The sequence below is a fragment of the Amblyomma americanum genome, chromosome 1 (genome assembly GCF_052857255.1).
Source record: "Amblyomma americanum isolate KBUSLIRL-KWMA chromosome 1, ASM5285725v1, whole genome shotgun sequence".
NCBI classification, from domain to species: Eukaryota; Metazoa; Arthropoda; class Arachnida; order Ixodida; family Ixodidae; genus Amblyomma; species Amblyomma americanum.
In genome coordinates, this window is record NC_135497.1 from 78327386 (window position 1) to 78352585 (window position 25200).

At 45.0% G+C, this 25200-nt stretch overlaps 1 protein-coding gene across 1 annotated transcript in view; it reads right to left on the reverse strand.

Moving 5' to 3' along the window:
- The window catches only part of LOC144113091 (kalirin-like), a gene marked incomplete in the record, with an annotated part of 253434 nt that extends 229071 nt beyond the window's left edge, over positions 1-24363 (reverse strand). The window contains 10 exon segments of the mRNA XM_077646013.1: positions 239-361; positions 11533-11731; positions 12887-12963; positions 12965-13087; positions 15636-15749; positions 16387-16488; positions 16697-16787; positions 16881-16995; positions 23030-23101; positions 24180-24363. Of these exon segments, the coding sequence (XP_077502139.1) occupies positions 239-361; positions 11533-11731; positions 12887-12963; positions 12965-13087; positions 15636-15749; positions 16387-16488; positions 16697-16787; positions 16881-16995; positions 23030-23101; positions 24180-24246 (1083 nt within the window).
- Positions 24364-25200: the final 837 nt, after the last annotated feature.

Consider the following 25200-nt stretch of genomic DNA (forward strand, 5'->3'; position numbering starts at 1 on the left):
AAAACTACTGAAGATATACAAAATGAGATTTGTATTTATTCCTTTACTGCATTTCCCAATAAGCTTGCCAAGTTTCATTGCTGCGTGCTAAAAAGTAAAACATTTCACCTCCGAATCCCGCATCCCCCCATAAAGTACTAGGAGACAGCCAATGCTAATATAATGAATATCTTAGTTAAAATCTAAGTTTATCATTTCAGAATTCAACTGCACATAAAAGAACATGTAATATGCTCACCATTGAGGCCATGGTGAAATGATCATGTTCCTCTTGCAGAACTTTTGCATCCTGAATGGAATGCCCAATTTCAACATAATTCATCAAGAAGCGCTCCTTATTGTGATATATCCATTCCAGCATCTGCAAAAATACAGAATTATTTGCATTTTCAGACTTTCCCAAAGAAAAGACAGCAAGAAAGCACTAATGTAGAGGGTGTGACAGCAAAGCCTGCTTGTCCCAAAAACAATCAGTAGATTTTCCTCAGCAGGACATAAACCAGCCCCTTGCCGGTCATAAGAGATGCTCAGAAAATTGTAAGATGCCTTATGAGCAATGTCATCCTGAGAGTTGAAAATATCTTTCTGCTTCACAACCTTTGAACAGTAACACCATGTGACAAGCACAAAAGCACCACAGCAGCACAGAGGACATCCGCAGCAATACTGAAAGAGCTGCACCTCAACCCTGGAGCACAGAGCACGAAACGCATGGCGGAGAAAGACCACCGCTGAGCAGTGGCATCTGCAAAGAAGCGCAAAACCACTTTGGACATGCAGCATGCTTTCAAAAAGCGTCATTTGGGTGGCTGTAGTCAGACTGACTACATTCCTGGTGGCTTTTAGCTACACAGGATGCAATATATGGCATTTTTTTTCTGCATTTTTGATTAAAAGTGGCTTTATTTCTTTTTTCTCGTTTTCTCAAAACACACATTTTTGACTCCTTGCTCATTTGCGGAAGCGATATCTCGGCCTTCAAGGCAGGTAGAACCATAATTTTTGTTGTGGAATGTAGCTAAGAGTGCAGAGCACACAATGTTAGGAGCAGATTTTGGAATTTGGGTTTTAAAATTTAGCAGTTCTGCTCTATATCAGAAAATAGGGTACCCACGTTTTGAACACTGAACTTTGGATTGCTCTAGCATCGCTAATATTTGTTACATCAAAAAAGTACTCCTAGCATTGTATTCCCTATGCTTTCTAGTACCTAGCCATATGTTATTATCAATTTCAAATTATGTTCATAATTAGCAAATTATTAACCATTAATTTCATATATCTTCATAAGTAATTGACCTATTGAAAAACAAATTAGATATTTGAAATCAGTGCAAGAAACTGAATAAGACTGGCAAATTTAATCAAATTTGGCCAGAAAAAAAAAATAGCTTTAAGAGCCACGTCCCCCCTTAACCGAGGCTGAGGAATAGGAATAAATAGTTATTTAATTCGAATTGACGAAGCTTTACTCCACAATGTTCCAGGTGCTGCTGATTTCACAGATGGTATGGTACACATATCCCTCTCTCGTGGCGGCGGAAGGTTACCACCGACAACGGTGTTTTTTTTTTTTTTAACAGAATTTCAAACATTTATTCAAATAAAATTCATTTTAAGTAATATTTCAGGCATGATTAGTAAAATCGTACATTTTACGGAAATATCAGAAGTGTTGGCAGGTATGCATAGAGAAAGGAACCCCAAGCAGCTTGGCAAGCTTGAAATCTGGTGAAAGTGCCGAATCCCTCTCGCACCACAGCTAATGCTCAAACATTCCTGTTACACACTCGTCACCGGCCTGCAAGTTTTTATCCTCACGCAAAAGCCAAGGAACTGACCTTCAGGCCGGTGCTCAGCTGTGTACACTTTATCTCGGTGCGATTGGCTGGCGCCGCAGAGTATCACAGAATCCTCGGATCGCGCCATGGTGCAGCAAGCACCTTTCCAAAAAAACGCTAAACACAAGCAACATGAACGCACCTCGCACTTCTGTTATGATAAACGGACGTACGATATGAAATTTCGACTTCAGCAAAGAAATCTGTCCAAACTTCTTTTCCCTGCGTAATAGCCCCCCTCCTTCCCAAATTGATCTTGTTTTTGGCAAAAACTTGCTTCATTAAGCGAGTAAATATGGTATCAACCACGGGTATTTCGAAACATTGGCCACATCGAACATCCAGAATATCCCCTTGAAAATCCTGTGTAGAAGTATAGGAGAGTTGCACAATATATAGAACTCCAATTTCGCTGACCATTCCATATACAGTCAAACCCACTTATAACAAGACCGCTTTTAACAATATATCGGATATAGTAATGGACAGCCACGGCACCAGCACCTTTGCAATGTGTTCTATGGTAAAATAAACCGCTTATAACAATGCTATCATAATAGATTGTCGGTTATAACAATTAAATGTAGTCATTTGGAGCCAACTCTCAAAGAAAAAAAACTCGCAAACGCAGCTACCACGCCAGCCAAACTACGCTTACGGTGCAAAAAACGCGCGCGTGTATGCGGAGCCACCCGCACAGCGGCCACAGCGGCTGCGAAAAGATCACGTGACGACGCATACGAGGCGAGGCGCATGGGGTGAGCCGGAGAAGATTGTATGACTCGGAGGAGGAGAAAAGACGGGCACTTTCCTCTGGGCGGAGGTGGAGAGGGTAGGGAGGCGCTTCCTTTTGTTGCTTTTGTATCCGCGCGGGGAGCAGTCCATTCTGAGGGTGCGCAGCCCGTTGAAAACGCGTCACGGCATTTCAGAGTGGGCTGCCCCATCTTTCCCACTTTCTTTGGCTCCTGCTTCACAAGCTGCACATGTTCCGAGGGCAGTGTACAGCGTCAAAGCACGTGCGTTGCCAGCATGGTTTTTATCATCTGCAATCACCGGTTTCGGTCCTGCTGGTTCTGCAAGCCCATCGGATTCCTCTCCAGAGTTCAACAATTGACGATTCTCCTTCAGGAAGCGCGGCCAGTGTGGCTCTACCGGATCAACTGCTGCAGAAGAGAGAGCGAGCGGCAATATCTTTGGAAACAAAGCGGAACATTTTGAGGGAGCACCGAGGTGGTCAAGAAGTGTGCAACTTAGTACGCAAGTATGGCCTGTCACAGCCTACGGTTTCAACCATTATCCGCAAAGTGCTCAAGATGACTGAAAACGAATGCCATGCTAGTGCTGGCCATGCTATGGAGGACGGCCGGAAGAGGATTTGGCATGGTGCCTACAAAGACATGGAGGAGGCACTGTATCAGTGGTTCTCTAGCGCACGTGCTATGAACTTGCCAATTAGTGGCCCGATTTTAGCGGAGAAGGCGAAGCACTTTGTGTATCTCCTCCAAAACACCGATTTCCAGCCTGGTGGTGGCTGGATTCAGCGCTTCAAGGAGAGGCACGGAATCGTCTACAAGGCAGTCGTGGGCGAGGCAGTGTCGCTCGATGTCGACGCTAGACGGAAGTGGTTGGAAGAGACACTGCCGTACATCCGCGAAGCATATGCAGACCGGGACTTGTACAATGGTGACGAAAAAGGGATATTCTTCCAAATGCTTCCGTCGAAGACACATGCACTCAAAGGCGATCCCTGTAAGGGCGGCAAGCAGAGCAAATTGCGGGCGACCGTTTTCCTCTGTGCGAATATGGACGGCAACGACAAGTGCCCCGCCTTCGTAATTGGAAAATATAGGAATCCCCGCTGTTTCCGTGGTGCTGCGAGGTTTCCAGTTCGTGAACGTCATAATAAGAAAGCGTGGATGACGCGTGAACTTTTCCACGAGTGGCTGTGCAAGTTCGATCAGCGGATGCAGCATGAAGGCAGGAAGGTGGCGTTGGTCCTTGATAACTAACTGTACTGCACACCAGACTGCCCAGAAGCTGTCGCATGTGAAAATTTTCTTCCTGCCGCCGAACACGGCTGCAGGCATGCAGCCCATGGACGCAGGGGTGATTGCGTGCTTCAAGGCATTGTATCACCGGCGTGTGTTGAGCAGGCTTGCTCTTAACCTGGACATTGCTGTGCGTGAATGCCGACCCGCTCCAGACTTTAATATTTCGCTCCTTATGGCTGTTCAATTCATTTTTGGGGCATGGGGAGAAATCAGCTCCTCCACAGTCATGAATTGCTTCCGAAAAGCGGGCTTCGCCGGGGATATCAGTGACGCGGAGTGTCGCGAAGCTCCTGCCGATGGAGCGATTACAGAACTTTGGTCTACGGTGCGCGGTGATGACGGCGACGCGGAAGGGCTTGAAGAATTCTTGCACGCCGACGATGCAGTCACCACAAACGAAGAATAGACTGACAAGGCAATCATTGCAGCAGTCACCGGCGCGGAAGACGATGACAGCAAGCGATGACGAAGATGAACCGGAGCCTGTACAAGTTGTCTCTCATCAGGAGGCCTCAAGAATGATCGAGTCCCTGCGGGACTTCATTTTTGCAAAAAACCTTTCACTTGGACATGTCCAACATTTGGATGCCCTCCAGAACGATGTCAGCAAGATTGCCGCGAAGCAGTCAAAACTCACTGATTACGGGTTTGTTTCAGCAAAGAAGTGAGAAATGCAAGCTATTTTGCCCTATTTAAATGCTTTCAAGTTTTCATGTTTTCTTTGTTGTTTTTTTCGGGCACTAAGGGATTTTTCAAGCCGAGAGGCAGCCGCAGCAACCTTTTCGTATTTCTTACAATTCCCCTTTCGGTGCCACCAAAACGATGATTCAGCGGAGCTCGCATGTCACTTGCCATCCGTGACCCCTCTTTGCAATTGTTATGCTTTTTTTCGTGCAACCCGTTTATAACAATTATCGGTTATAACAATGGAATTTTCGTGGAACTTGAACATTGTTATAAGTGGACTCGACTGTATAGAACTGTGCGCCATTCGCTGCAAGTGGAGTTTCTCGTAATAGCACTCTTCGATTACTTTTCGCTCATGGAAACAGGTCGGCTGAACGGCCTTGGGCACCTGCTGGAATCGTTAGTGCGGTGAAACCAGTTGACGAGGTTAACCTGGGTAGTGTTTGAGGGTGGCCATGCAGTGAAGCAAACCTAACTACTAAACCCTTTGAGGGTCGAATTGCGGATCTTGAATGTACAAAATGTATAAAGTCGGGAATAAATAGTAAAAAAAATTAAGAACAGTATTTTGGTGTCGGCATCACTCAGAACTGCAAAATGTTCAGTAGTATTTCAGAGTGTGGTACTCCTTGAAACACGGGTCTATTCACAGCGCCTTGTCGCAGTCTGCACACCTAAAACGTGTGTCTGTTCTCCTCTTGGAGCAACGAGTTGTGTTGGCACACACGACATCTTCTCTGCGTGCGGCTGCCTTGGGCAGAGGTCTGAGGCACCCTCCCTGGGAAGCGGCGCGCTGTCAGTCGCAGCGGGTTATCTGTGGTTTGCCTTCCGTACCTTGGTCATTGGATTTGGGTTTGGTACAGTTCCAATATTTGGGTAGCAACTCTCTTTCTAAACACAGCAAGCTTTACCGGGGTGCCAGTTCTCTCGTGGTAGAGAATAAATGCGTTCAGCAGTGTCATGTCGAGCAGGTGAAAAAAGAACTTCTTGTTCCACTTCAGAGTTTTCCTGATGCTTTCACTGAAGCTCAGCTGCATGTCTACTCTGTCGACGAGTCCCATTTTCTTCGTGTACTCAAGTACACATGCAGGCTTTTTTTCTTTCTCTGGTCACTCTGTCCACCTTATCGGAATCTTGCATCTCCGGTCCAAGCATTGTTGTCAACATAGTGACTTCGCACTTGTCGCACCATTTCAAGGCAAGCAGAGTGTTTGTGTAGAAGCTTGGTATTTCACCCTTCTTCAACTTCTTTTTGAAAGAGGGTAGGCCCTTCCTGTTGATACGTGCAGTTCCGCATGCATTTTTCTGTTGCTCTGCAGAAATTCAAAGAGCACTGAGCTTATGTACCAATTGTCCACAAACAGAGAGTGCCCTTTTCAAAGAAAGCCTGCCAGGTCAGCAACAACAGAGCCGCATAACCAAGCCCCTTTCTTTTGGCCAGGCTAACTGTAGCTCCTGTATAAACTTGAAACCTCAGTACATAACCGGTCTTCACGTCACACATCATGAACATCCTTCACTCCGAACCGGTGTCTTTTGGATGGTATTTACTGCCGGAATGAAAGGCGGCCTCTCCAAGGCATCAGAGATTCATCTATGCATAAATCTTGGTATAGAAGAAAAAGTCTGGAAAATTTTTCCTGAATGGCCTCCATGACCGGTCTGATAGCCCTTAGGCGATCGGATTGCTCCGTTATTGAACTGAAGTGCAGAACGCGCAGCAGAAGAACAAAGCGGTTCACAGAAAAAAATCACCCGAAAAAAAGGGGTCACCAGCATTGGGTCCGTCGACCAATAGTCCCGCAGGGTGTTTTTCCGCGCCAGGCCCATAAGCAGCTCTATTGCCAAAAAGCAGTAAAGCTCCGGGAGGTCCATGGCCGCCCAGGCTCTGAGTTGCGATGCGACGGAGTGACATGCGCCTGCTTTTTCACTCCCATACTTGTTCATTTCGGTGACGATGAGCGACACAAGTTCTTCATCGAAAAACAATTGGAAATAATCCAATTCACTTGCTTCTGGCAGGAGCAGAGAGGCCGCAACCTGCCCTGATTGCGAGTTGTCAAAGGTAAAAAGAGATGGCGAAAAATCACCTGTGTCCCACTGGGTGTCGTCGCAAACTGCCCGCTTTCGAGATGTTGCGGCTGCGCTGAGGTCGGAGGTCGAACTGGTTGAATGCAATTCATCGTCCGAAGATGAGCTGTCCTCTTCTGAAGAAAAACTTTTTTCTGATTCAGACTCGGTGAATGGAGTGAAATCAGAGTCGGAAGAGTCATTGCCGTCGGTGTCAAGAGAACGGGCAGTGCGTTCGGCCATATCGCCACTTTGCCGTGCATCTGAAGAACTCAACGGAAACTCGGTAAACAAGGAGAGCGAGAATACCTCGTTAGCGGCAGTGATAAACAAGCTAAGAGCAGCGCCAATCAAGATAGAAATCAACTTCTGCTGGCCCAGCAAGAGAGTGCTGACAAAAAGAAAACACGTGCTTCACGCGGCTCTATTGTGATCACACGAAGGAACCGAAACCGCGTTGACGCAGAAAGCGAGAATACCTCGCAAGCGGCGGTGATAAACAAGCTAAGAGCAGTGCCAATCAAGATAGAAATCAACTTCTGCCGCCCCTGCAAGAGAGTGCCGACAAAGAGAGAACTCACGTTTCGTGCGACTCCATTGCGATCACGCGGCGAAACCGAAACCGCAAAAGGGGTGTTGCTGTAGTCTGCGCGACGCGCTGAAGCTAGAAATCAGTTGTTTATCTCCGCAAGAAGGTAGCACAAATTTCAAACGCTTCTTGTAAGTCCTAAGAGGTGGCAGCACCTCCCAGTGAGCATGCATCGTCATTATGGCGCAAAATTTCAAACAGAGGGTCGAAACCGAACCCGTTCGGCAAAGACCTTGCAGGACAGAAAATTGCCGCCATACATATATGGGAAAAACCTTCAAAAGGTTAAAGACTAGAGGCAGCCCTCGCCTAGGATGTTTCTCGTGCTTTGCTGCCTTATTGTTGCAAAACCCAACTGTACCTGAATTTTATAATGAGCAATTATTCCTTTTATAGTACACTGGCAACAGGATTAGACATCTTTTGACAGCCAGTGGCTAGTTTCAGACAAATGTCCGGTGCGGCTTCGATGCTAAGCAGGTTAGCTATAGCAAGGCCTAGCGAGTGGTGTGCTGCCAGCACAGCGGTGGGTGGCATGTCGCTGAAAAAAGCGCGTCAGTAGAGAGAGTGCAATGCATTTTTTCTTTCAAGTTACAGATAAGCGTATTAAGTGGCATTTTTTATATACTGTATCGAATTATGGATATACTGAACTATTTCATGAGCCCCCTAGAGTTCGATATGTCCGTGTTTTACTGTATGCCGGTGCGTCTTTCCGTACTTCAAGTCGTCCCTGCATAGAAAGAACTTATTACACCGGTCCTCTTTCGTGCAAGAGCCGCCTTACACGTTCCCAAGAGGTCTTCATCAATAAGGTTTATGCCGACTCCGCATATACAGTCGAGTCCACTTATAACAATGTTCAAGTGCCACAAAAATTCCATTGTTATAACCGATAATTGTTATAAACGGGTTGCACGAAAAAAAGCATAACAACTGCAAAGAGGGGTCACGGACGGCAAGTGACATGCGACCTCCGCCGAGGCATCATTTTGGTGGCACCGAAAGGGGCATTGTAAAAAATACGAGGTTGCTGCGGCTGCCTCTCAGCTTGAAAAATCCCCTAGTTCCCGAAAAAAACAAAGAAAACGTGAAAATTTGAAAGCATTTAAATAGGGCAAAATAGCTTGCACTTCTCACTTCTTTGCTGAAACAAACCCGTAATCGGTGAGTTTCGACTGTTTCGCGGCAATCTTGCTGACATCGTTCTGGAGGGCATCCAAATGTTGGACATGTCCGAGTGAAAAACTTTTTTGCAAAAATGAACTCTCGCAGGGACTCGATCATTCTTCAGGCCTCCTGATGAGAGACAACTTGTGCAGGTTCCGGTTCATCTTTGTCATCGCTGCTGTCATCGTCTTCCGTGCCGGTGACTGCTGCAACGATCGCCTCATCAGTCAATTCTTCATTTGTGGTGACTGCATCGTCGGCGTGCAAGAATTCCTCAAGCCCTTCCGCGTCGCCGTCATCACCGCGCACCGTAGACCAAAGTTCTGTAATCGCTCCATCAGCAGGAGCTTCGCGACACTCCGCGTCACTGATATCCCCGGCGAAGCCCGCTTTTCGGAAGCAATTCATGACGGTGGAGGAGCTGACTTCTGCCCATGCCCAAAAAATGAATTGAACAGCCATCAGGAGTGAAATCTTAAAGTCTGGAGCGGGTCGGCATTCACGCACAGCAATGTCCAGGTTAAGAGCAAGCCTGCTCAACACACGCTGGCGATACAATGCCTTGAAGCACGCAATCACGCCTGCGTCCATGGGCTGCAAAGCCTGCAGTCGTGTTCGGCGGCAGGAAGAAAATTTTCACATGCGACAGCTTCTGGGCAGTCTGGTGTGCAGTACAGTTAGTTATCAAGGTCCAACGCCACATTCCTGCCTTCATGCTGCATCCGCTGATCGAACTCGCACAGCCACTCGCGGAAAAGTTCACGCGTCATCCACGCTTTCTTATTATGACGTTAACGAACTGGAATCCTCGCAGCACCACGGAAACAGCGGGGATTCCTATATTTTCCAATTACGAAGGCGGGGCACTTGTCGCTGCCGTCCATATTCGCACAGAGGAAAACGGTCGCCCGCAATTTGCTCTGCTTGCCGCCCTTACAGGGATCGCCTTTGAGTGCATGCGTCTTCGACGGAAGCATTTGGAAGAATAGCCCTTTCTCGTCACCATTGTACAAGTCCCGGTCTGCATATGCTTCGCGGATGCACGGCAGTGTCTCTTCCAACCACTTCCGTCCAGCGTCGACATCGAGCGACACTGCCTCGCCCACGACTGCCTTGTAGACGATTCCGTGCCTCTCCTTGAAGCGCTGAATCCAGCCACCACCAGGCTGGAAATCGGTGTTTTGAAGGAGATACACAAAGTGCTTCACCTTCTCCGCTAAAATCGGGCCACTAATTGGCAAGTTCATAGCACATGCGCTAAGGAACCACTGATACAGTGCCTTCTCCACGTCATTGTAGGCACCATGCCGAATCCTCTACCGGCCGTCCTCCATAGCATGGCCAGCACTAGCATGGCATTCGTTTTAAGTCATCTTGAGCGCGTTGCGGATTATGGTTGAAACCGTCGGCTGTGACAGGCCGCACTTGCGTACTAAGTTGCACACTTTTTCACCACCTCGGTGCTCCCTCAAAATGTTCCGCTTCGTTTCCAAAGATTTGTATCTCCAACCGATAACGTCCAGGTCAACAAGAAACAGACACACTGAATCGTTAAAACCTTACTTTGCCAGAACTAACATATTCAAATTCTCTTTTTTTCCCCGCACCATTACCGAGTGGAATCAGTTACCACCATCATCAACAGTTGACGTTGATGCCATTGAACAGGCCATTCATTGATTTTTGTTTTGTGCTTTTTTGTATTGTGTTTATTGTGCCCCTCCTGCCAGGGCTCTTCACTGGGCCTGCAGTATGTCCTAAATAAATAAATAAATAAATATTGCCGCTCGCTCTCTCTTCTGCAGCAGTTGATCCAGTAGAGCCACACTGGCCGCGCTTCCTGAAGGAGAATCGTCAATTGTTGAACTCTGGGGAGGAATCCAATGGGCTTGCAGAACCAGTACACTGCCCTTGGAACACATGCAGCTTGTGAAGCAGGAGCCAAAGAAAGTGGGAAAGATGGGGCAGCCCACGCTGAAATGCCGTGACGCGTTTTCAGCGGGCGGCGCACCCTCAGAATGGACTGCTCCCCGCGCGGATACAAAAGCAACAAAAGGAAGCGCCTCCCTACCCTCTCCACCTCTGCCCAGAGGAAAGTGCCCGTCTTTTCTCCTCCTCCGAGTCATACAAGCTTCTCCGGCTCACCCCATGCGCCTCGCCACGTATGCGTCGTCACGTGACCTTTTCGCAGCCGCTGTGGCCGCTGTGCGGGCGGCTCCACATACGCGCACGCGTTTTTTTGCTCCGTAAGCGTAGTTTGGCTGGCGTGGTAGCTGCGTTTGCGAGTTTTTTTTCTTTGAGGGTTGGCTCCAAATGACTACATTTAATTGTTGTAACCGACAATCTAGTATGATAGCATTGTTATAAGCGGTTTATTTTACCATAGAGCACATTGCAAAGGTGACGGTGCCGCAGCTGTCCATTGTTATATCCGATATATTGTTAAAAGCGGTATTGTTATAAGTCGGTTTGACTGTATGTCATATACTCTGGCGAAATGGCCACGGCCCGACATCGCCACGGTGATGTGTTCGCACTGCGAGATCCACTGCTGCGCGGGCCTTACCCATTTACCCTGGCAATGTACAGCATTTGAAACTGTGAGAATGGCCATTCAATACCTCCAGCATATAGATTACCATACCGTGCTGCTCGTCGATAACAACACACAGCTCCTATCTGCTGCGTATGGGAGCCAAAGCGGCCTGATCAAGGCAGTATAGGGGTGCCAATAAAGCCCCTTAGATCAGGTCGAGCCATAGCAAAATGGATAATACACAGACTCAGACCTCGAGTGTGACTAACGTTCTTTCCCATTTCCCCCCACAGTGGCCTTGCCGTCTCTCAAAATAAAGGGCTCTCAATCAATCAGGAGCTGTAAACAACCTTTGTTCTCCCATGCTGTGGAAAATGCAGCCCGTAATTTAGAACACACTATGATGTGCACACAAGTGCAGGGTTCCATGATGCATATGCAAACTGCGAGCACCTGACCCCCTCTATTTGTAAACTTTTATGGCAACAATATGCGCAAAGCAAATATAGTGCTTGTTTGAGTCAATCACCAGGGTAAGGCACGAAAAAGCAACCATGAAGTTCAGTGCTCCTGGACAGAACCACTCACCTTGTGGGCATCCTGCTGGTAGAGGCTCAGCTGCAGGGCTTGGTCCAGCTGCACCTTGCGCACATGCCACAGCTGCAGTACATGTTGCCGGGCCAACCGTAGGCTCTCCAGCAGCCGGCCCACCTGGGGCCCTGCCGGGTCACCCCCGCCTGAGTAGCCCGAGTCACTGCTCCCACTGCCCCCACTGCTCACACCCAACCTGTCAAACACGGGATAAGCATCACTCTATCACACTGTGTGAAAATGGATCTTGCTTTGCCAACTGAGACTTAAACCCAAAGCATATCATGCACTGGTAGTACATCCCTCAGACTACAAGCAGAAAAGTGGCACTTGACCTACCCTTAAGAGCCCAATGCGATAGCATTAGAGATCCCTCCTGCGCAAGTATTCCTCCTCTTTCATAGATAAATAGATCACGAGGAGTCCTCGTACAACTATTAGCGCAGTGGTGCAGAGGTTAGTGATATGCCACTGCTATGGCCAGGTGAATGCTCCGAACACAGCCACCAGTGGGGCGTGTAAGACCCAGGCTGCTCTTTCCGAGCTCTTGATGTAAGGCTCATTTCTTAACAGAGAGTTCTTTAGAAGGCTGTGTATCTCTCAATCAATGGACAGATGCGCAGTGCCATGGTGGGGAGATGGCAATTGCACTGAATTTAATTGAATTAATTTATCTTTTGAATTAATTTAACTTTCACCAGCTCTTTAGTGACAGATGGACGGACACCAGTATTTCACATGAGTGGGACCTCTAATGCAATCGCATTAAAAGCACTGGCAAAACAAGGCTTTTTTTGTTGTCAAACTTCCGTGCTGTAGTCACATGACATCATGACTCCTTGCTCTGACAGCATGTGTCTCGAAGCATGATAGCAGACATATTCACACAGTTAAAAATGGTGAAACTGAATCAGCAAGGAGACACATAGAGAGGCCAGTGCCTCTTCATGTGACGAGGTATGAGGAGCTTGACTAAGCTACCTGGTTTCAGTATGCCTTCACTAAAACCATTCATCCTCTACTGGCTGACGCAAACAATTTAGAAGTACCTGAACATACCTAAGTACTAACACACATAACAGACACTACATTATCATAACCACAAGACACCAGGTAAAGCCCACAACAGCTCTCTGGGATTGCTGTCACTGAAACAAATCGAGCAGCAGTAATCTAACACCCATGCACACTGCATATGCGCAGTGAATATGAAGGCTACAATTCCCAAAACAAATTTTTTCTGTACACTCAAGAGCACCTTTAGGGCACAAAATCCATGTAATGCAATTTCCACGACACGTCAAACGCACACCGGGCAGTCACAGCAAGAGACTAGACAATGTGGGTGCACCTGTGCAGTACTTGCTGGCCTTCCAAATCGACTTCATCCACAGGGATCTGTAACACACGCTTCTTGGCATTGAGGTTGGTCCTCAATCATACGCTTGGCCCCCGTCACATCTTCAGCAAACTTTGTGCTCACAAGGTCCTCCTTCATCATCTCCAGACGCTCCAGCATCTCACTTGTTTTCCACAAGAATTTTTCCAGAGCCTGCAAGAAAAAGATTCCATTCAGACACACCACAGGTGGTCACGAGCCACTCAACAAAACAGCACTGCTTGAAAAAAAATTAGCTGCGGTATAACTACTGCTGAACCTGGTTAGAGAGCGAAAGCTGTGGTGTATCGGGCAACTAGACGTGGTGTCTGTAATGTTGAGTGCGTTCCGCACACTGGATAGGCAGCGGGCCCACCCTGCCAACCTGGTAGGTAGCAGTTAAATTAGTTTTGTTTATCACAAGAGGTTGGTCACCCAGTGAATACTCCGGCCAATATATTCCCCCAGACTGACATCACAATAGCAGTTTCTCTTATGTGACATCATGCGATTGTCATGTGACTATTTTACCGCCCTCTACCGGCAAATCGAAAGGTCAGTCAAAGGTCAAGTGGTGCGACACCATGGTGGACTAGATATGGTAAGGCCTATAGCCACATTTGACCTCTGGCTCACTTGAAGGTCAACCGGCAATGCAAGGCGAAATCGGCTTTGCCAAACATAGTGAAGCTTTCGCTTAAAAACTGACAAATGACACAGGCGCAAGAGAGTACCGTATTTACTCGGATAATTTGTGCACTTTTCTTTAAATTAAGACTTCAAAAAGGAAGTGTGCACATTATGCAAAAATTTTCTGACCACGTTCTAAAGAACTACAAAGGTCACAACGCACAATCATACTGTATATTGCCACCTATACATCGATTCCCCCCCCCCCCCCCCCCCCACTCGCACCCCTCACTGGCAAACAAAATAAAAAGTCAGGGGCAAATGGAGATAACAAGCAATAAAACAAACTGTGCTCTCATGTGCAGCCCGATTGAGTAACGACAAACCGAATAGCAAACGGTTCAGTAGTTTCGGACTGCGGCGTATGCGCAACTGTTTGTACGGAAAAGCGCTTGCCAGCGCAACTGCGCCGGGTAAACGTTCGCCCTAACTAACACCTTTCGCAGCTGCACATGACAATGCGGCCGTGCCGATCTTCGCAAGACTACCTTGCGTGCTCCCGTGTGCATGATGGCGGTCTGGTGCAGTAGGGAGCGTAAAATATGCGAAGTAAAAGTTATTTTCTATAAAAACAGGTAATAAATTAGGGGTGTGCAAATTACGCAAAGGAGAAAATTATGCAAGTAAATACAGTACACACATCACCTGAAAATAAATAAAGGAAGACAGACACCTAACTTTAGTGGCATGTTTTTTCTCTACAATGACGCGGAAGACACTACTATGCATGAATCACCATGTGGCATCACCATGTGGCATTCGCCTATGATCGCTAAATAATTTATAATCAAATTTTTCTGTCACACTGTTTCGGTTTCAACAACCGAAAGATCTCTGTGATGTCAAAGAGTGGTATTGGTTTTATGTCACGTGAGGCATGGAAAAATGCCGATATAATCGCTGCTTCATCGTTTTCATTCACCACAGTGCTGAAGCCAGCCTTCCTCAAGAGCTGGAATGACAACGAATGTAGTAGCAGCGATTATATTGCAGTTTTTTCATGCCTCACGTGACCTATAACCACTCTCTGATATCACAGCCACCGTTCAGCTTTGCAACCGAAACCGAAACAACACAAGAAATAAATTCGATTATAAATTATTCAGCGGTCGTATGAGAATACTACGTGGTAATCCATGTATAATAATGCGTTACGCATCATTACAAAGAAGCAAACACGCATGCAAAGTTAGGTGTCTATACTCCTACTGAGCCTTTAACAGTCCAAAGAAACTATGAAAGGTACTGTGTGTTTCGTGTCATAAAAACATCACTTTTATCGCTATTTTTTGTCTCCCATTACTTTCTCCAGCCTGTAGCTTTTCCGAACGAGGACGGTGCCTAGGCCCACACCGCTTGCACCAGCATAGATTTCAGTCTCAGCATTTTCATCAAAGTGCCCGAGGACTGGAAGGACTGGAAGGGGACTGTACACGACATTGAAGTTCCTTGAAGGCTTCCGTTTGCGGCACTTTCCACTTAAATGGCACATCTGCCTTAGTCAGTTGGGTCAGAGGTTAGGCAATGCGCGAAAAATTGACAAATCGGTGGCAAGGAACCTCGCCAGTTTTCACTCACTCCCAAGAGGGCGCCACATCCTGTGTAAAAAGTGGATTGCGATGCTTGTAATGAGAGACTGTGACGAGGAGGGGGGAGTTCCTCGGCATATGTTGAAATGTTGGAGGCTGTAGCGAATGAACCTGCTAGTGAGCACAACTAGATTTCTTGTCAGGCATGATAACAGACAAAAACAAGAATTTCTGGTAGCAAGAAAATGTTTCAAGGCAATACACACCCATGTGAAATGCGTACTAAAAGAATCAGAAGTCACCAGTAGATAACCCTCAAGGTGAAGTCCAAGCAAAGCTAGACAGCACAAACCATATCTGGACAAACACAAAGATAAGAAAGAAGGATAGCACCACCATTCTTTTTTGATAGGCTCATCCAAGTTTGCAGCACATGCACCAGAGCCAATGCCAATTCAACCAGTGGCAGGTTCTGGTGTGAAGTGATTAATAAGCCCTCTCACCATTCTAAGTTCCAGCCACTGGCCATGGTCATAAGGTAACGTCCCATCCAGGTCTGCTGTTAGCTGAGATGGATCAATGTATTTTGAGAGTGCTTCTGGGGAGATCAAATTAGTCTGCAAGAAATCACACATATTTTTTACAAAAATGTTTGCAGTCTAACATGCATATTTGAATTAAAAAGCAGCGAACAGCAATTTTCACTCACAATACAAAAAATAACATTAGTGCATTAGATCACTTGTACAGGCATGGACAAAAGTAAACAGAGCATGCTATTGGCTTCTAATATTTTTCACGCGTTGCCTAACTTAAGTTGAAAACTATGGTATAAGCATGCTCTTAGTGGACGCTAGTCATCAAGCATCAAACACCAATCAACCGAAAAAGACTGCAGCTCCGAACATCTAGTGTTTCATAAACTACATTAGCAAGCATTTTAAAACAACAAACGCTAATTAACAAAAGGTCCCAATGATGTCACGTAGCTATAACAAGACGCTTTACCCAATATTTTTCTTTGATTCAAAGCAAAATAACCTTCGCAGTCTTCACGCCACAGCTCTTGAGAAAAAAACGTGTTTGTTCTGATGACCTTGAAAAATTAGAGTAAACAAGAAGCTAACTGCCTCTTCATAGAGACGCCAGTTTTATATTCAACACTGCATTCTTGAGAGTACGAAGTACATTGAAAAAGCTAAGATAAACAAAACAGTCCAAAATTCATAACGGAGGTGAAAAAGGATTACACACCTCAAATTTGTATTTTGAACTTCCCATGCTTGTTCTCTGCTTCTGCCAGAAGTTTTCTGGTTTTATTATGTATGCTGCATGAATCTTTGCAGGAAAGTACTCCTGAAAACAGGAACAGAGAAACATACCAACGTACATTACAACAAGCAAATGCATAAAAGCACGAAAGGCCATTTCAATAATCTAACATATATTGTGTAGCTGGGACATTCAAACAACTCTGCTCAGCAGTAACAGAAGTAGTAAGCACTGACAATGCAAACCATGCACCGCATTTTTATAACTAGAGGCTATAATGGATGGCACATGCCTGAAGGACTTTTAGAATGGGTTTCACTGTAGCCCAAGTAGCTCCTCGCATGTCAATCACTACTGAGAAGCCGAGTTCCCGAGCTTCCTCACTGAAAGAAAGCACGCAGCATAGTGTTAGGAACGGACAGCGTACTTTTCAAACAAGTAAGAACTCTGGATGGCCACATGTGCACCGAGCTTACCAAGGAATGCTAGACAGGTAGGTTAAAACCTTGCGCATTTCTTCCGGTTTTAGCCGATCCGGTCTAGACCTAGCTGGGAAGGTGAGGACTGGACCTCCTCGAAGGTCTCGGCCACCTGGAAGCAAGCAGAAAAGGGATGACCAACGCACTTGGGATACTGAGCTTGCTCACAGCTAGGCATTACAGAGATGCTCTTTCCAATCCTATCAGCAGAAAGTAACAAGTCACAATAACTTTCAACATCAATTTACAAACCATTCTAAAATTACAACTACTCCAATATACCGCCTTAACCAACCCCCCCCCCAAAAAAAACCAACACGAATAAAGCACAAGCCATTTGAAGTCATTTATGGAAGACACAACTAATACCCCTGTCACACGCATTCCTCTAAGGCCTTTCCAGCAAAGGCACCATTTTTCACCAAAGGAGCGAAAGCTTAAAGGAGCAGCGACGTAGCTACACGGTGCAGCCCAAAGGTGAAACTGTCGTTCAGGCTCAGCACCAGCTGCTGTGCTCGAGGCGGCTGAAGTGAGTGTTTTAAAAGTGGTGTATTCTGTTCATTCGTTGCTCAGACAATTTTTTCATTCTAACTGCTTCCTTAAAAGAACTGCAACAGCTACTCTCACCAGCAGCAGCAGGTATTGTGTATCGCCTTGGCCGCCAGGTGCACTCGCTGTTGCTGCAACACTTTTACTGTCTTGAAATCTGGGCATAAAATATAATCACCCGTAGAAAAAGCAAAGCCAGACACCCCTTTCATATTTATAAAAAGATGTTTTCAAACATTGTTGGCTGTATCTATTTTTTTATTGCTTTTACTTTTTGACGTTGGGTGGCACTGCGTTTGCACGTACTCCACGGCTGCGCATTTGGACTCCAAAGGTCTCTGACAAGCGGCTTCGCCTTCAAGGCCCTCAGCGGCAAAGGCAAAGGGATATTAGTTGTGTCTTCCATAAAGGACTTCAAATGGCTTGTGTTTTATTCGTGCTGTTTCTTTTGGGGGGGGGGGGGGGGGGGGGGGGGGGTTAATTCTGTTAGTGCGTCTTATATACGTTTTTTCTTTTTTTGCGAGTGTGGAAATGTTCAGGCTTGTTTCATCGTTTAGAATGGACAGCCTTAAGTACTGCGCTATAGCTGTGATGAAACGAGCCACACAAAAGGGGGAAAAAAAAGTATCGCTATCGATCACACGGCTGTAACATGGTGTTACTTCAATACGGGGACCTCTGCATGCAACATTCATAGGTAAACTTTATTGTGAAATGGCGGTGGCAACGACTTCTAAGATTATGAAACCCTTGGCCGTCTTAGAGGCCCCAAGCATTAGTAACATGAAATGCCAAAAGATGGTGACATCTGCGCTTGTCGCCGGCCCACACTGCCAAGACAAGCTAGCATGAGCCGATTCACTTTTTGTGCCAAGGAGAATTCTTATAGGAACGGAGCATTTCGCGATGGTCGGGCAAGCATGTATAGTTAAGTCGCACTGCTCTAACTGGGTAACTGAGGTGCTCTTATACAAGGGTGCATCTTTAATAGCAACTCTTTTGTTGAAAGCCTGCATATATGGGGTCTTATACACCAGAAAATATGGCAGGTCGCACGAGGCATGAAAAATATAATGCAAATAAAAAAAACTACAATATAACCACTGCTTCTTGCTTCATGAATCCAGCTCTTGACGCAGGTTGGCTTTAACATTACAGAGAATGAAAGCAAAACAGGTGAGAGAAGAAATCAGATTATAAATTACTAAAGGCGTATAGACACCTAACTTTTGGGTGAGTGTTTTTTGTTTGTAATGATGCGTAAGGCATTATTATACATGGATTACCACCTGGTATTCTCCTATGACCCCAAAATAATTTATAATCACATTTCTTTCTCGTGCTGTTTCGGTTTCGGTTTCAACAGCCGAATGAAGACTGTGACGTCAACATGTGCTTACAGGCCATGTGAGGCATGAAAAAAACTGCAATATAACCGCTGCTTCTACATTCATTGTCCGCTGCTTCTACATTCATTGTCATTCCAGCTCCTGAGGAAGGCTGGCTTCAGCACTGTGGTGAATCAAAACGATGAAGCAGCGATTATATGGATGTTTTTCCATGCATCACGTGACACAAAAGTACTCTTTGACGTCACAGCAATCATTCGGCTGTTGAAACCGCAACCAAACAGCATGACAGAAAAAATTCGATTAAAAATTATTAAGTGGTCGTAGGCGAATATCACATGGTTATTCATGTGTAGTAGAATCTTCCGCATCATTGTGGAGAAAAAAGCATGCCACCAAAACTAGGCGTCTATACTCCTTTAAGTGGGCATAGGCGACTACCACGTGGTATTCCATATATACTATCGTCTTATGAATTAATACAGAGAAAACACGTAACCAAAATTTTGGTATCTATACTCCTTTAATATAAAGCAGTTGTACTATGGTAGTGAAATTATTCCTGAAATGTAAATGTTCTATCCAATAAACACAATAAAAGTATACCCTAGAACAAACTGCAAACAAATCCATAACCATCGTTTAAACATGGTAATGAAAAAAAACGTGCTTCAGTATGGGCTAGAGTATAGACCTTTTCACTCTTTACAGCTTGATTGAGAGCACGTGCGTCTGTGCTGCACATGCGGAGTAGATGCCTATATAAAATCCGCCAATCAGAAAGCTTCTAGCAAAGCCCAGTGGAAATATGGCTGCGCTCAAAAAGGCAAACGTGAAAAGGTCTACTATATACCCTTACCCTTCACCTCGGGATAAATAAGTACATGTCAAATAAGTGCATGGAGAGTCCTAGTTTCTTTAGTTGCAGTGGCTGTTCACAGATGATAGCAATAGTGTGCCCATTTATTTCTTGGGAAGTGCAAATGGTCAAAAGACTGCATTTATGAACAACAAAAGCTGCCTTAAAATAATTTCACTTCTACTGATACAGCATTGTATCTTCTGCTTTTTGTTGCATTAAAGCTCCAGAACACCAATTAAACAAAGCACCATTAACAAAACTTCATATTGAAAGATGACACAAATCCTGCACCAGGAAAGCTTGCAACCTGCAATCATAATGCCTTGACACCTCAAGTACATCACTAGAGCTGGAGGAATGCCAACACTTTAATCTACATTAAGGGTAAAGTGAACAACATGAAAAGTTATCAGGAAAGCATGAAATGAAACTAGAACAGCACTGTGAGTGATGGGAAGGTAAACGATCGATGTCAAATTAAGAGACAAAGAAGACTAGCATGGATTAAATAACTGACATGAGTGGACGAAACCCTGGTTAAGGTTAAGGAAAGGAATGGACATGGGCGAGACATTTGAGTGCTCAGAACTGATGACTTGTGCCCTACCAGAGTCGTAGTTGTAACAGCACGGCTGGAACAAGATGACATGCATGAAACAGAGGACACACACAAGCGCTACCCTACCGATTTTATTGAGACAAAGCAGCATATATTTCAAGACATATCTAGCTCCCCATGCACAAAAATCCAAAGGAACATTACGTAAGACAGGACAGGAACCATACTAATTATTTACGAACGAAGACCTTGCACTTTCAATCGGTTTGTAATTTGTGGGGTTCCCAAGGCCATCAGCTGAATCCGGCAGAAAGGAAGAGGAAATCCTACAGCACAATCAAAAAGACGAGAAAATGTGTGGTTTAGTTTAGTTTGTGGGGTTTAACGTCCGAAAGTGACTCAGGCTATGAGGGGCACTGTAGTGGAGACGGAAACCACAACGTGAAAAGAACGAAGACAAGAAGGAACACACAAGGACGGGTGCTGAAGAAGGTACACACAACATAGGACGGGCACTTTTCTTCTTGTCTTCGTTCTTTCCATGCTGTGGTTTCCGTCACTCAGATATGCACCAACTAGCCTAGATAAAAGTCCTTCCTTACTCAATGTAGTGGAGGGCTCCGGAAAATTTTGACAACCTGGGGTTCTTTAGCATGCAATAATATCCCAAGTACACGGGCCTCTAGAATTTCTCCTCCACCAAAATGCGACCGCCGCGGCCGGTATCGAACCTGCGTCTTTCAGGTCAGCAGCCGAGCACCATAACCACTGGGCCATTCCGGTGGCCGAGAAAATGGAATAATTTAAAACAAAAACTGCACAGGAGGTGAGAAACAGAGGAGAGGCAGACAGGACGAACGTGCTTGTGTCTTGTACCTGACGCAGTTTTTATGTTTTAAATCATGCTGTACAAACTGGCCCTCACCGCACACTCCGTGAAAACAAAATCAGCAAGGTTTGCATTCATTTACAGTGTGCCACAAAGGAGCTGCAGAAAGAATGAAATACCTTAACAAATTTGCAAGGCAAGGCCCATACTGAAAAGCGAAAAAAGAACCAGCGTAGACATAAACACCAAGCATAGCTAAGCAGAATCAGCATTGAAAGCAAAAGTTTGTTCATAGTGAAGAGAGACAGTACAGGTACAATAGGAGTGGAACTATAATCAAGCATGGCGGACTGAGACAAAGTAATGAGCTTGAAAAAATCACTGTGCCATGGCTGGCACAGGATAAGGCTAACTAGATATCACTGGGAAAGGTCTCTGTCATGCAGTGGACTTAACTCAGCAGATGACAACGATCAGACAGTTCGCTACATCAATGCTAGCTATAAGAAGTTTCAACTAAGTATGGAAACCAAGAAGACAACACTATTGGTGGATAAAGTGACGTGCAGGTTTGTCGCATATGTCGCTCACCTGCTGCTACCATATGCCTGACTACTCAAGCTATGCTCCAGCATTGACTCTACATACAGGTTAGCCACAGCTGAATGTATCTGGAGCATCTGGAGTATCTCCACCCTGTCCAACCTTAAAGGAAATGCAATGAACACTATATGCATCAGTGTAATTCATTAACTTTGTTGCCACACTACAAAATAAAGATTTTGAAACCAACAGGGCACCTATGACAGAAAATTTTCCTGCTTTTAACCTGACCACAATACAGCCATTCCTGTGGTACTGAGTGAGCTATGTAATCAGTAAAGCCAACAACAAAGTTTATAAAAAGGAGAGGAGCTGTGAAGAAAACATTTTCTGCTGCCTAGACGTAAATAATTATAAAACAGATTTGTGAAATACATATCAGCATGCATCAACCAAGTGCACCTTTCAAATATAGGCTGCCCACCAGGGCTGTTAAAAAAATGAACTCCTTTTGTTGCACCCCTATTCCCAAACAGTAGCACTTGCTACGCACTAAGCACCTCTCTTTTTATCCCCCCTGCAAAAAAAGACAACAACAATAAACTGCCTATATGCTTTGCACCATTGTAAAGCATGTAGGCAATTTAACATAACTCTTAGCTTATGTAAAAGAACACAAACAGCATTCACAGTACTAAGAGCACAAGAAATCTAAGTCCATGCACCTCCTGAGCTAAACTTTGACAGACCAATCTGCAGTTTTTTCAACACGAATAAATGAGCAAAGTAAATAACACTATTATAATTTTCCACAAGTAATGGGCAACATGAAAGCCAGCATTGAATGCTCATGTGAGGCAAGTGAACCTAAACTATTCATGGTAGTGCAGCTGAACACAGACAGAAAAGAAAAAGGTAGAAAGGGAACACAACAGCACTTGCTCCATACCATTTCTTCCCTTTTCTCTTGTGTTCCACAGCACTGTTGTCCACCATGAATCTATACCAACTTGCCCAACTTTCTTTGCTAATGAATCTAAACTACAAGACAATGCCACCAAGCTTAAAATGCAACAAGCAACGGCTTCCAGAAGCCCCCAATAACCAATAAGTTATGAGATAATTGCAAACGTTATTCAGAGTGCTGCAAATATTTTATTTCAGAAAGCTAGAAGCCATGGATGTCTGCAGTTTCTTTTTCTTGCTTTACCATATTACAAAAATTCATTTAGTTCTGTTGCAAAAAGTCACAACAATGAAACTTTTTACATAACCCAAATGTTTCAGGAAAAAAAAAACATTGCTTTCAACAAAACCCTTCAGAGACACAAAGGAAGTTTTGCTAACATTCAATACAGCAGGCTGCATGCACATTGCAGTGTAAGCTCTTGATAAGTCACTGCAAGGTCTTACAATGATTGTTTACAAAAAAGAAGCTAACGAAAAACCACTCACCAGATAATATCATGAGCCTCTCCTGCAAAAGGGGTAGTAATTCATGTGCTCCCTCCATCATCCTTGAGGGCCCTAAACACAAGCACAAATCAGTGTCATTGCTTTAATGTTGGACTAGTGAGATCAAACACTTACGGGACAAAATGTTACAAGGTATTAACACAAACATTATTTGTAACATATAAATGCGGTGTGCTATCACAAGAAATTTTCCTTCTACAAAAAAAGCAAGATATGTCAAGACCTAAGTCAAAAGCTAAAGAACTACACTGCATTAGGTTTATTCAAGATATTCCAAAGTAGTGCAAGACTTTTTGAAAAACCTTTGAAGAATCTCTACCTTAAATGTGTGCGCATAGTTTGCACAGCTGACGGCGCATACATAAACAGACTATACGGCACCCAGCTGATTTCTCTGCGAGCATCAACATGCAGCACAACAGACTTGGAGCTTGAATAAATAAATGCGCTTCATTATCCTAGCTTCGCTACCGTAAAAACAGACAGCGTGCTGACTTCTTTATTTTTGATCACGCTTTTCGTTCATTTTCCTTGCGACAGCTGAATCTGGTTGCTAAGTTGACCACAGCCGCGCAAAATGTAAACGCTCAAACTACAGTGCTGCAGAACAAAACAACATAATGTGAAACGTGTGTCAAGGGCAGGTGCAACACACAGAAGCAATGTAGCGACAGATGCTACCCTCAGAACAGCTGAAGAAACGGGATACGGTAGCAGTGTGTAACGGTACAGTAATGCGTCCCCAAAGCCTCTGAACTGGGAGGTATCACAGCTTACATTGGCTTCATACTGTAACAGTTTCTACATTATTGATTAAGCTAGGCGGTTTGAAATCGGTGGAGTGGCGAGTCTCTTTTTCATACTTTTTTTTTTTTCAATGTGCAAGTTGTAGTGAGCGCACACCGCTGTCAACTCAAAATAAAAGCACGACGTGCTTAAAACAACTGCACAGAGCGAAAAAAGCAGACAGGCACTTCGGGTACTACTCGCTCTACACAGCATGTTAAATGGGCAGTGCACCTTTCAGCACAGGAAAACAAATCAGACCCGAAAGATCGATCTGACATGTAGTACCGTTAGGCTAGAGCAGAACTCTACGCTTGCTCTTCACCATACAAAAGATCCTTACCAGACTTGTAGCGAAAAGCTCCGTCGCTGTCGGCTGGACCATCAGTAGATGACTTGGTCGCACACATCACCTGCCTATGTTAACCAAAACATCATGTCGACGCGAGAAAATAGAGGCAGCTCCAATATTGCACTTCAAAAAACAGCATTACTAATCGGCCATGTTTACATCCATCGCCGCTCCTGTCACCATTGGTCGATAAATCAAAGGTTGATTTTATATAAAATGAAATAACAGGAAAGTTATTTTTTATATATATTTTAAAAATACATACGCGCTAGAAACTTATATTTTACATTTTGGTACCTTATTTTGTCTCATACCCGCTGTCCCTTAACTGCGGGCCTATTGCTGCGATCAAGCAATGCCTAATGAAGAACTTGCCTGAAGCCGTTTTGTTGGTAGTAGAATATAATGGCTAGTGTGCCGACCGTGGCCTTCCTGGTGGCACCGCGAGCGATGAATGTCGACGGCCGCCGCATGGAGCGTTGCAAGTCGTGAGGGTGCCGCCGAGCCGCAACGCTCTCGCAACATCGGCAAGAGGACTAGTGCATTTTTGCTTTCGTTCAGCTGTAATCGACCAAAGCTGTCATGGAGGCAGCTTACTATAGGTTTCAGGGTTTGTTTTGAGTCTCTGTCGAGGAGCTGCACATTTAGCACTTGTCGCTTGCGCGAAAGCTGCTGTGAAATTCAGCACAACTTCGTGTTTCGAAACACGAAACTTGTGCTGTACATAGATATCTTTTGAAGTACTTTTTCGGTAACATTTTCTCTAATAAAGTAGGCGAAACGCTTCGGTTAATTTTATTGGATTATATTTAGGTGTTCTCGCTGTGTACGTACTACATTTGCGAACGAGTAAACACATGCAATGTGAATAACGCAGGAAACACAGTCGTGCAACACTCGTTTTTATTCGCGTGCAATATCAATCGCGGACATGTTACAGAAGTACAGCAAGCAGGGCCCATATGTGCACATGCGAAGCATTTATTGGCAGCGACGCAGTTTTAGAAACTTA